The sequence below is a fragment of the Macadamia integrifolia genome, chromosome 14 (assembly GCF_013358625.1).
Source record: "Macadamia integrifolia cultivar HAES 741 chromosome 14, SCU_Mint_v3, whole genome shotgun sequence".
In the NCBI taxonomy this organism is placed as follows: domain Eukaryota; kingdom Viridiplantae; phylum Streptophyta; class Magnoliopsida; order Proteales; family Proteaceae; genus Macadamia; species Macadamia integrifolia.
In genome coordinates, this window is record NC_056570.1 from 3,308,698 (window position 1) to 3,321,875 (window position 13,178).

Sequence of the window (13,178 nt, forward strand, 5' to 3'; positions counted from 1 at the left end):
TTTTTGGGGGTGGGGGGGGCGGGGGGGAAGGGAGTACTCAACATTTTAGTTTTTGATCATATGGTTAAAATCATCCAAAGAACATGGCTTCTGACTACTGTCTCACAGATTCCTCCGGAAAGAAGTTTAGGGCAGGACAGGAGTGGTGTAACACAAATCAAAATTAGGACACAAACAACCAAAGGAATTCTCATCCTGAAAACCTTATCTGCTATAATAGGTATCAACTTAACCACAAAACCATAAGTATGAAGAGTTAAAATGTAGGTATCATTAACACTGTTGGAGAACCTGAGAAAGAAAAGCAGCCAGCCTCCTTTCCCCATGACAAATAGCAAACACAAAAATGCAACCATTGGTAACAGATCCTGTGCAGTTCCAGTGAAAGTAACCCTTGCATTCTAATGGATTGTTGAAATTAGGCAATGGTTGAAATGATTGTTCTGTCAGGAAATAAAAGGCCTTTTGACCCCCACCAAAAAAATATACAAATAACAAAATAAGAAATAGCCCAGGACAAAGAAACGCCCTAGACACTGGATGGTTCTCAACCTAGTCAAATTTTTTTTATAGACAATTTCCTATTGCAGCCCAACATGCTAGCAAGTTTCTTTGTCCATTTTATTCAAGAATACAGAAAATGGCATTGGGTTGAAGCAGGTTCAGTAGTACACCTTTTAGCGAGCTTCCTGATAGAAGGTCCTCTCTCAGTTTGAAGTTGGCTGGAGGAGCAGGGATAGAGCTTCGCAAGGCTTGAACTGCAAGAACAAAAGATATCCTGTTACCAAATCCAGAATCCAAGTGGCATGTATAAATGTCTTCTAAATATTTCAGCCCATTCTTGAGTAGTATATCAACTTCCCCTAAGAGATAGATCACAGAAGTGTATCAAGAGATGACTAGCAACAACGTTTAAAATCGTTGATGAACCGGAACTTAATATCCAGCCACCGAGGAAAGATAGATCTAGGTTCCTTCTTACTAAGTAGAGTGGGTAACAAAGATGAAATAGCTGAGTTGTGGAATTTAGGTTTCAACAACCACAAATATTCATACCCCACTGATAGGATTAAGGAAGCAACATCTTACAGAAATGATTCAACAAAATTTCCATGTATTCGTCCAGACCCAACCACAATGACTGATCACAGTAACCATACTTGAACATTGCATCAACCCGTGTTGGGACTGGCTCCCAACTCAACTGGTGGGACAGCATGTCAACTAGTCAAAACCTGGATCTTCTTGTTGCGCTATATATATCACAAGCAAACAATAGCTATTATAGGCTTGAAAAAAGTGCAATGCCTTTGCTTAAGAAAATCATGAATATACTAATGTATCATAAAGAACCAAGTAGCTGGGTGGATATGCTAGTTGGCTCTGTGGCCCAGTGATGTTTCAACCAGTTCATCCTCAGAAAATTTTATGATAACCTAGTGACTGACAACAACCATCATGGGGAAAGATCACAGATCCATTTCCCCACAGAAATAACAGAATAATAGGATATCATTGGTCTCTGTTCAAATTTTGGGCTCCACGAGTAAAAGAAGAGATATATTAGATTTAATGTGCTTCAGCTAGATTTCAGAGCTGGTGGCAGATTTTAAGAAGTACAACCAGTGAAAAACAGTGCCTGTGTTGATGATTGATATGATATATAGGAAAAATGCAACCGGAATTTAGCATACCTTGTTCATTAAACAACTCGCCGTCGTTGAAACCATCATAAGAAGGGTGACCCTGTGAGGAACCCATTCTTGATTTCCTCACATCATCTGAGAACCTATTGACTGGATCCCGGCCATCTTCAGTGTCATCATCTCCTTCTGAAGTAGTTGCAGATATCCAGTCTACCAGGCTCTCAGACCCACGACTTTTCCTCCCAAACTTCAATAACCTCTTAAACCCTTTTGTCATGTCCTTTCGTGAAAGATTATGTGAAGTATTAGCAGTAAGAAGAACTGGCTTCTGAGCACTGCCCCACTTCTTCCTCATTCGAGCTGCATCAGATTCCACCTGACTGAGGGAGTGTAAGTTCCATGATGCAGGGCTCCCCACTGGAGAGTCCACACAGGCATCAATATCTGATGTCTCGTTAACACAAGAAAATGTATGATGCACCCGAGAGTTCCAAGAAGCAGGGCTTTCTCCTGGTGAGTCCTGCACATTCACTGCAGAAGCATGGAATGTAACAGGCCCTGAAACAGCCGCAACTACCAGGTTGTGGTCCACTTGAGAAAGTGAACTCAGGGAATCGCCATTTTCTGACCCAGGATCACCTGATTTTTCTGAGTCGTGGCTCACTTGTGATTTCTCATTATCTGAATCAGCATGAAAATATGCAGCCTTAAAACCTTCTTCATCAGTCACTCTTCCAAACTCTTCCTCTTCCTCCTCTTCCCCCTTGACCATGTCTACTGAATCTTCTAGCTGATCAGCCGCTTCATCAGACTCTTCTTTGTTTTTCAGGTCCTCAGATTCCATTAAAGTTGTCATATCAGCCAAACCAGCACCAGCCCCAGGACCTATTCCATTACCCTTCCTGAATACGGGCTTTGACACAGCATTCTTGGGAGATTGGCCATAGAGGCTCTCGTCAGTTTGTTCATTACAATATCTTACCGGTGCCAAAACAACACCATCAGAGTTCTGAGGTGATGAGTCCTTAAACTCACCAGGACTAGCAGAGCTCTTTCTCATGGACTGAGATCGCTGTGGCTTATCCTCCTTAACAAGTGGTAGCTCTTCACTGATGCTCTTGCTGCGATTAAAATTTCTAAACTGTGAACGAGAAGCTGTCTTGCTGATTCCTGTTGAAGGTTTTGTGTTCTCCTTTCTTAAGTAACACAAATTGGGAACAGACTGTGCAAGGTGGTATTCTGGTTGAGTCCGTCGCCTGCCAGAACTGGGATTGGAACCCTTTGCAGATGATCGTGTCGCTGGCACTGCTAAGATTCGAGGGGTAGATGAAGATGAGCTTCTACTGTGCAAAAGCTTCATGGATTGAGTACTTTTGGAAGAGCCATCTGCTGAATTTATCTCATTGAAGGATATATCTTGTCCATACTGTGTCTCTCCAGGAAATTCTGATGGATCTTCATCATTTTCGCTCGGGACAGACTCTATTGGCTGCTGCCAGAAAAGAAAACCTTATAAGGGTTAACTATGAACCACCACTCAAGAAGACAAGAACTAAGTTCTTGGTTCAGTTCCCACTCTCTCAAAATAAAACATCCATATCTACCAGTCCATAGCATATATAGTTACACATACCCCAAATTAACTCAAAACAAGAATACCTGCTCCCTGTTCTTACTGGCTAAACGAATGTTAAAAGATCTGAGTTTCTCTGCACGTCGACGAGCATGAAGAGCTGTGTCCTGCTGGCTTGGAGTCCCTGAGAGCTTGGCTTTCATCTCAGCTCTACTCTGTTCAAGACTATCCTGCATGGATTTCATCTTTGCTTCCTTTTGAGCCCTTTTTGAACTCCATTCTTCCCTCAGTTTTTCTTCTCGTTTGTGCATGTACCTATCATAAAACTTTCCTCTAGAATCCTCGGACGAACCAAACTCAGTAATATGCTGCCCAAGAGTACTACCATGGTCCTGACTATTTACTTTCTTTATTAAAGAACTGAAATCAAACTCCACCATGTCACTGGAACTACTAAAAGGTTCCCTCACTAGATTTTTTTCATGCAATCGAGCAGGAGTAACTTCATCTGATGTCCTGTACATTGCACTAGCAACCTGCTCCACCTGTGCATCTAGTCCCTTAGTTCTCCGAACAGAAGAAGGCTGATCTCCACTAACCCGACGCTTATGCGCTGCAAAAAGCTTCTCAAGCTCATCAGCTTTCAACTGCAACTCATCATTGAGTTCCTGACTTCCTTTTGACTGCCTTATCTTCTGAATTTGCTCAACTGGGGTTATTGTGGCTGAACCAACCCCCTCTGCACTTTCAATAATCTTTCTCCGAGGGAAAAACATTTCACTGTTTCCATTGACAGGAGTGCTTTCACCCCTCCTACCTTGTGACTTCTTGCTCTGTTCAGGTTGAGACCTCTGTCGCTGCAACTTTGCTCTGTGAAGATTATTTTCCACTTTGGGGGTCAAATCTCCATGTTCCATTCCCAAAGATTCCAATTCTTTCCTCCCAACATCCTCCATTTTTCCTGGGAAAGAGCTCCACTGAGATGGACGACCCAACCGATCACCTTCGAAGCCCCTGTACTGAACCTGGAAGGCTGCTTGGTCTTTCAATTCAGCACTTCCTCCCAACTTACCTGAGAAAGCTTTACCCAGACTATGAGAAACTGGTCGTTGTCTTAAATCTGATCCAGTGTTCACTGTTGCACTGGGAGAATCCTTGAATAAAGCCTGGGAAGCAGAATGATCTCTCAGTTCAACACTGTCTGTTCTGCTCACAGAAGCTCCATATGACATCTGACCTGCATCCTGACCAGAAAGAACCAAGAACTGCGACTGAGATGCAACTTGGTCTTTAACTTCTGGAAGCTCAGTTCCAACAAAAGGAGTTCTGGACATGTTTTGAGGTGAAGTCTGATCTTGTAATCCAGATTGCTCAGCTCCACCAGGATAAGATCTAAATTGGGCCTGAGAAACTGTTCGATTCTTCAAATCAACTTCACCCCAGCCTGAATAAGAGTGTGACTGGCTCTCAAAAGGTTCTTGATCTTTCCACCCCACCTTTTCTAATTTTCCTGTCAATACATTCACCTGAGTTTGAGATGCCAGTCGATCTTTTGAATGACCATCCTCTGAGCTGCCAAACAAAGCTGTCACTTGGGCTTCAGAATCCGTAACCCGGGATTGGGTAATAGGCAGATCTTTCAATCCAGAATCATCCAATAGGCCTGACGAGCCCCTGAACTCAACCTTTGAAGTTGTGGCTGTGTCGTGTGATCCCACATCATCCTTGCGATCCTCATGCGTACCGGCAAATTTGCTAGACTTGCTGGACTGGGTCTGAGAATTTGTGGAAGAACAAGGTGTGATTGAACTGCCCTCTGTTTCCTTCCTATCATTACTCAAGTCCACACTCATGTCACTGGCCCCACTCCATCTTCTCAAAACGGCCTTCTCCACAACAGGAGGAGTGGATGACACATCCGAAGACAGCCTCGAAGCTCAACAGACTTCCCTGATGGGACCTTACCACCACTCCCAGACTGCTCCTTCTGCTTGCTCTCAAACAAATTGATCCGGTCCTGAACACTCAGCCGCCTCGACGGCCGACTAGCCTGAGACAACTCGGTCACACTCTCTTCCTTGTCCTTCTCCTTCTCAATGGTCCCTTCACCGCTCTCATCCCCATCACTGGAACGCCGTATTGGGAAGGTGAAGGAAGATTTTGGTTGTTGACAAATGGAGGATTTGGAGTGTTCAGGGGGTTGTGTAGCATCAAGGTCTTGGCAGGTCTGTTGCTGCTGCTGCTGATGTTGCTGATTGTGAAACTGGCTCTGAGATTGGTGGGGCCAACAAGGCCTGGCAGGAACACTTTCTTCGACAAGGTCATCAATGGACATATCTGAACCAGAAGAGGTTCGGACAGCTTGATCATTGCCTGTAGTCTTCAAAGCACAGATTAATTCCGGCCTTCTCTGACATAGGGAGATGAACTTGCCGCAAGCTTCACTGCAGAGAAAAAGAACAGTAAAGAAACCAAAAATATAATAGCCAACATACAAAGAAACTTGACATCATTCTCTGAAATCTGAAAATCTCCAAAAGAAATATAACTCTCATTCGAACAATGGATGAAAAAAAAAAACAACCAGAGCAGCCACATCTTCTTACTCTTAATGAGAATCACCTGTTATCATCTGGGAAAATATCCACCTAATGAATGAGGTGATAAAATCATAAAATACACAGCTGATAACCAAAATGTGGTTTTGTGATTACCCATTGGTGATGTGGGTCTTATTCAATCTGCACTAAGGCATGTAAAATGAATCAACTTTTCTTTTTTCCACAAGGCATAGGAGTGAAACTATATCCTGTAGCAGTAGTGACCACAAGTTTTTCAAGGGGAAATTAACATAAACAAGAAGGTTCTATTAATTTTGTATCCTTATATGAGCAACTATATCGACCATTACTTATCACATCAGCAATCATGGATATGGCCATGTGATAGAAGACCCCACACCCACCACACTGGTCAAGTTAAAAGGTGGAAAACAAGCAGGGAATTGCCTTAAAAGTGAGTTCAAGTGACAAAGTTATAAAAATGCCACTAAATCCCATTACACTTGAAATGGCATTTTTTTATGTAATGAAATTTAAACTCAGTTTGAACCACTTTTAGTGCTTGATTTAGGGTGTCCTCCATCACATCAACCCACCCAAGCCCATGCAAATCTGCCACGCGGCAAACCAAAAGAAAAAAAAAAACCACACTATGATAGTAAAATGTTCATTGCAAATATACAAACCTTTTTCTTAGACACACACACACACACACACACACACACACACAATAAGGGGGAGATGGATATGTAATGAAATTTAAACTCAGTTTGAACCACTTTTAGTGCTTGATTTAGGGTGTCCTCCATCACATCAACCCACCCATGCCCATGCAAATCTGCCACGCGGCAAACCAAAAAAAAAAAAACCACACTATGATAGTAAAATGTTCATTGCAAATATACAAACCTTTTTCTTAGTCACACACACACACACACACACACACAAAATAAGGGGGAGATGGATATGAAATTCGACCATGCCCATATGGTGACAACCCCCATGCTTTACTAAATAATATGCACAGGCACCACCTCAAAAAGACATTATTAGCTCAACAGAAGAAAAAAAAAATGAAACAGGCAACATATCTTTCAAACTCAGTGGTAACCCAGAGCCAGGCCAAACAATCATATCACCAGGCCCAGTGATCTGACCTGACCTTTCTTGACAACTTCTGCGAAAGATAGCACCAGAGCTCTCTTGTACAATATAGGAGCAGTTTAGCAGACCAAAAAAAGATCGTAACTCATATACTTTTGATAGGGGATCCCATTCCTCTATGGCCTTCACCTTCTCATCAAGGTGGTGCCAGGCATGCCCCGGAGACCAATGGGGTTTTTTAACTTGCAGCCCAACTGACAGGAAAAGCCACCTGTCATTCCAAATTGGGTCTTTAATATCCACATGCTCCAGAAAATTGATGATTGAATCATTTGGAATCAAGAAGGTTCCAGGTCCAACCATTGCATCAGATGATTGCATCATTTGGACCTTCCAGCTTTGGATCTGAACAATCTAACAATGATTATGTTTGGTGGCACCGAAATGACAAAACTAGGTTTACATTGACAAGCACTCAATGCCGTTTAACATTAGTGGAAAACTTTCTTGGTTGACAAAACCCTTTGTCCCATGTGCTGGTGTCAAACACAAAACTTGTATGACAAACTGAAATTTTTTTAGTAGTTCGATTACATTTGAGAAAAAGTTACTTCAATCTAACACGATAAATTAACACCATCTCAGATTTCACTGCCCAAGGGAGGTAAATGAAAAAGCAGGTGAGGTATCTGAAGTAATCAATACCCAGTGGGGTAATGATGTAATCTATCCTTTCTTTTGTTCTCTTTCTGATTTCAAACTTCCAAAAATAACAAACGATATGTTTTCTTTCTTTTCTTTTACGCCCTCCTTAATATTCAGTATGTTGCATGTACAGATTACCGTAGTGTAAGCTTCTCCATTTTTATACAATAGAAAAGGCCAAACAGCTCTGATATTAATTTCGTACAAGCCTAGAGTTCACAAAGAGGCTACCAAAACAATTTTAAGCAGTGGGAAAGTCACTGCAAAGGAGGATCCCACTTACTAAAAGTTTTCAGACTCTCTTGCAGATAAAAGGCAGACCTCATTATCGACAAACTTAAGACTGCATAGAACTCACACCTAACCATGGAAAAGCCCACTGATGTTTCAAAAAATAAGATTTTTCTTAAACTTACTTTAAGCGATGAGCACCAAATTGATCAGCAAAAAGCCGGAGTTCAGAGACAGTCTCAAGGGTGAAACCAGCAGCAGACGCTCGGGCAAGAGCCATGGTCAGGTCATCCTTAACAGCATCAAGTCGCACATCAATTGCCCTCAGAAGCTCCTTCCTGATTCAAGACCAAAAATTGATAAACGGAGTGTAGAACACACGTAAACAGGCCAAATGGAGCCAAGTCATCGCTATAGTTTTCATACATCTGCACAATCAGTGTACAATTTCATCTATCTCAAACATCCAACTGATGGTGCTTCAGACCCTAACCATGCAGCTCACACTGATCATCCCCATCCCTTTCCCCCCAAAAAAGCATTGTTTTCCCAACAAATAGAGAATGCAGTTTAACAATTTCTCATGTGTGAAAGCTTGTCTGTTTGTCACAAAATAAATCGAGCTAGTTCAGTGATGAACACTCTAGTTATTTTTTTTTTTACCCCCTGTAAAAAAATTTTAAAAAAAAATTCATTGGTCAAGAAAATAAACATCATTAGGTCATAGTATCTTTCAACTAGAAAAAATTCAGGTTATGAGCAACCCAACTACCCAAGAGGCATTAAATCAAGCATCCCACCTTTAGTTTGTTAGTGATGAGAACAAAAAAGACAGCAAAAATAAACAAAATTGGAGACTACGTGATGTAGAGACCCATGCTGGCCTACACTACAGAAGAAGAAAGAAGAAAGAAGAAAATCAGCACCAGCCCTGTTTTGGGCTATCGAGCCAGCCAGCCTGGCCCCAATTTTCTCCAGTTCTGGCCCACATATTAGGGCCAACGAACCAGCCTCCTTATGGTGGATTTACTACAGTATTTAAGTTCCAGTTGAAGTCTTCTAGAAGCCAGCCTTGCTGCCCATCGATCCAGCCAGCTGCAGCAGCCAAAGTTTCTATTATCCTCTCCTGTGAGCTGTCACACTGCTGCCCTCTTCTGTCTTGTGTTTTGACCAGTCAAGCACAAGATATGTGTGGGGTTAGCCTTCTAGAAGGTCCCTCTGTTGTCTTTTATTGATTTATGTTAGTTTCTTAGTGAACAAGTAGTCTTTAGTTACCAAAGTCAATTAGTTTCTATTTTTACGTTAGTTTCCTTTTTGGTTTACTTTCTAGTTTGTACAATTGTACCCTCCCCTATATAAGAGAGATTGTTGTAACTAGTTTACAATTAATGAAGAATTGAAATCTACAGCCATTGCTGCTCCAAAAATCCTAAGATAGGATGTCAAACAGCTGAGATAGTTGTGGATGAGAGGCCCGGGTCCAAGCATCATTCGACCAGGTGTGATAGTCCCATAATACCTCTACTTTGTGAGTTACAAAAGTTCTCTTGGTTCAGCTCTAGTTTTTCCCAGATTTTGTGTTTTATTTGAATCCTTGATCTGTATATCAGATCTGAAATGGTGTGGAATTGCTATTATTATTTGGGGTGTTTGCCTAGGTAAACCACCTTACATCACTAAGAATCGGCAATGCACCATTTAATCTAAAGGTAGGTACATAGCAAGCAACAAAAACAACAGGAAGCACAGGAAGAACTTACTTGGTTATGTCAGCTGCATCTGGGGCTCCAGTATCTCCACCTGGAGCAAACATGGAGACAGAAAATAGTCAGACTGTAATGGTGGCATCCTACCAGTCACAACTAATACCTTTTTCTGAATCAAGACCAAGTACATTACAAAATGAGTCTTTAACAAAGGCATGTCCAAAATATGATCCCGCACTCAAATCTGAATCAGGAAATGGTACACACACTCACATTGAGACACCAACAAAATCTCAGAGCAGATGTAGTAAAGACTTCACCTTTTTCATCAGTATAACATCTAAAGATGTTCAGGAGACCAACACAGCCATGAAGCCCATCCATCAAAGATTAAACATTTTTTTAATCTCTTTAAGAATTATTCTTAAATAAAAAAGGTGTTTCCCCCTTTGTTTTATAGGTCCTTTACAATAAGACTTTTAAAAAGAAAAGGTAACAACAAAGATCAGGCATACCTTGTACACATTCAGTTTAACCCAAATATATTCAGGAGTCCCATAATATTTAATCAACTATCTGCATCTATCTTTGCGTGGTTGACTTTAAACAGAAAATACCATTTCCTTCTGTCCACATAACAAGGACACTGAACTCAGTTTCCAGGATAATCTACTCCACTTGCCACACACAGTCATTTCTGATCATTTTTGGAGTTCTAATAGATAAACAGTGAGTTCAGGGTACAACACAAACCCAATAACTTGGCAGTAAACCTGCCCTTTATTTATTTGTTATTTCCCAGTAACAACTACTCATCCTTTCAAACTTTTCCTCACAAAATCTGCAATTTAAGCCGTTAAATCGACTGTCCACCCCTTGAACCTTCCTTGCCATTGCAAACTATGCTTAAAAGGTTCCACTGATGTCTAACTGGAAAAGGGAAGAAGACTACAATATCTATAAACACATTTTAGCAACATACTGGCAGGGTTGCAACTATGTCTAAAATATCAAAAGAAAAATGTCAACTTGAAGAAAACTGGCACAATGATACAACAACAACAACAACTCAGCCTTATCCCAACTAAATGGGGTCAGCTACATGTATCCTTGCCTTCCAATCAGCTCTAATGGAGGTCATACTTGATATAAGGCCTAAGTTATGCATGTCTTTCCTCATCACTTCTCCTATGGTCATTTTAGGTCTGCCCCTAGCTCTTTTAGTTCCTCAATCTGAATCAAATCACTCCTCCATACTGGAGCATTCAAAGGATAGACTTCTGTAAAAATCTATCAACAAGAAAAAAGGAAATCCACATGAACTCTTACATGAACCAAAGCTATGAAACACAGTGACAATTGAAATCAATACCAAAATTGCCTCTACAAGAAATTGACAGCAAAGTTAAGGGAATGGAAACAAATGCAATGTTGCATCCGACAAGGAAGTTAGCCTTGACGCATAAAAACCAATCCAAGGTGAAAGGGCACAAGTTTAATATCCATCAAAACGGAGTTAGCAAATGACTTGAGAAAATAAAACAAAAAAACAAAGCAAAGGATTATCTGACATACCAAATGAACCGGGCAGCTTATCTTCCCTTCGTTGTGAATAAATCCTCCGTGCTGCTTCCAACTGAGACATTTCAGCATCAAATGTATTGACAATCTCCAAAGCCTCTGGTGTACTAACAAATCGGACAAACCTGAAACCAGGATGCCCAAATTAAGACAACAATATGAGGCAACCTCACTTCTTCATGATGAAATGACTACTGGCAAGCGCACCATTCCATTATGAAGTGGATTCAGGATCACATTAGTCAAACCATGTTTTCAGTTGATAATAAAAAAAATAAAAATAAAAACATGTGCCCCACCTCTCAAGAGTCCCTTTTGTGAACCATGTTCCAGCATTTTTATGTTTCTCAACTTCAAGTTTGATGGACTGAACTGCTCGAGCAACCTGTTCTTCTGCAACTGTTAAGTGTGTAATAAATGGCTTTACCAGACCTGATGTAAGCTTCTCTGTCGCCCCACCACTGGATATAAACAACTCACATCTGCCAAAAGAAAAGAAACAAGTACAGAAAATCAAAATTCTGCAGTTACTAAACATTCTAAAAGCTTAAACACCGTTAAATAATCTTCTCACCGTGAGAGCTTGGGAGACAGCTGGAACACGGCATAATCAAGCAGTGTGTCAGATTTCATTTTCTGATATTGTAGACACAACAGCCCCTCCCCAAATCTTCCGCACAAGACCGGCTTTCAGCAGCTCAGAGTCCAAATCTTCATTATCTCATCGGACAAGAAAAACTATCCAGTAAAGTTTTAAAAGTAAAACTCGAATTTTTCACTATCTATTTCCCAAATAGGGATACCAGACAGGGGGGGGGGTGAATAACGACCAAGTGCAAAAGCCAGTGAAATCCATAAAATTTGAATGCATGACGCATCCAATTTATAATTCAAATAGCAATCCACATTTCAGGTCACACGAGTGAAAGGAGCAAAAAATTTTCTGGATCCTTAATAACGTAGAATGAGAGATTTCACATGACCAAATGCCTATACAAAAATTCACTATGGATTTCAGTGCCAAACGGGGCCAAAGCTCTAGTTCTATAACAAGGTGTCACCAAAATCTAACCTTGTCCGTTCAAATTGAAAAAGACATCCATAACGCCAGAGCGAAAAGGCTTCGGATCTAATTAACAAGGACTAAGTAACACAAAAATTTCCTTAAAGAAGACACCAAGTGAGCCCATGAAGTTCATCCAACAAAAGTAACAAGACCTAACCAATAGGCAGCAACAGTGAAATCAATTTGATCAAAATGGAGAAAAGTCGATCCACTTCCCCGCAATCTCATACAAGATTGAAAAAGAACTTGTAAGCAACTAGGGGAGGAGCTCAAATCCTCAAATAATAAAGTCAAATGATACAAAAACCCTAGTCATACACAGGGAAAACCAAAACGGAAGCGTTACAGAAAATTGGTTGGAAAATGTGAGTTGAAGACTCAAAATTGTAGATTTGAAGATGTAAGAGAGACAGATAGATCGAGACTTTTTCCTACCTCTTCATGCTGCCGAGATCTCCGATTGCAGGATAGATCTTCGATTTCGTTTGCTCCGAAAATCAACATTTATTTTTTCCTTATCTTTCTTCGCCTTCTTGATTAAGAGCACTTTTCTGGGGAGAATGTATGTGTTTTCCTTTTTCACTTTTGCTGTTTTATTTACAAAAGCCCTACCTATGAGTCATAGCCGTCCATTGTTATCGCTTTACTCTTCAATCCTCTCTCAAATGACATTTTCTTCTCTATCAGTTTCTCTCTCTATATCTCTCTCTCTCTCTCTCTCTCTCCCCCCACTCTTCTGAGAGATAAGGAACAGTAGAGACTGGAGAAAGAGAGACACGAGACGAGAGAGTGGCGGTGGTGGTGGTGGGGATGTGCTTCGAATTCAGGCGGAGTGAAAACACTTATATAATCATCTTATTAATCCTTAATCTTAACTAAACTAAACTAAACAAGCGTCAACTCTCCCTCATTAGTCTTTGCTGTGAAATTAGTAAATAACACAAACAGTAAACATCAGTCATCAGCGACGTGAGTTACTATAATGCCCTTTGTACCAAACTCTCC

At 40.9% G+C, this 13,178-nt stretch overlaps 1 protein-coding gene across 1 annotated transcript in view; it reads right to left on the bottom strand.

The window, feature by feature from the left end:
• The window catches only part of LOC122061362, a 13,680-nt gene extending 705 nt beyond the window's left edge, over window positions 1-12,975 (bottom strand). The window contains 10 exon segments of the mRNA XM_042624601.1: window positions 675-758; window positions 1,695-3,138; window positions 3,306-5,152; window positions 5,155-5,663; window positions 8,006-8,158; window positions 9,581-9,620; window positions 11,102-11,232; window positions 11,407-11,589; window positions 11,682-11,818; window positions 12,609-12,975. Of these exon segments, the coding sequence (XP_042480535.1) occupies window positions 675-758; window positions 1,695-3,138; window positions 3,306-5,152; window positions 5,155-5,663; window positions 8,006-8,158; window positions 9,581-9,620; window positions 11,102-11,232; window positions 11,407-11,589; window positions 11,682-11,740 (4,450 nt within the window). The 5' untranslated portion in view covers window positions 11,741-11,818; window positions 12,609-12,975.
• Between the last annotated feature and the right edge of the window lie 203 nt (window positions 12,976-13,178).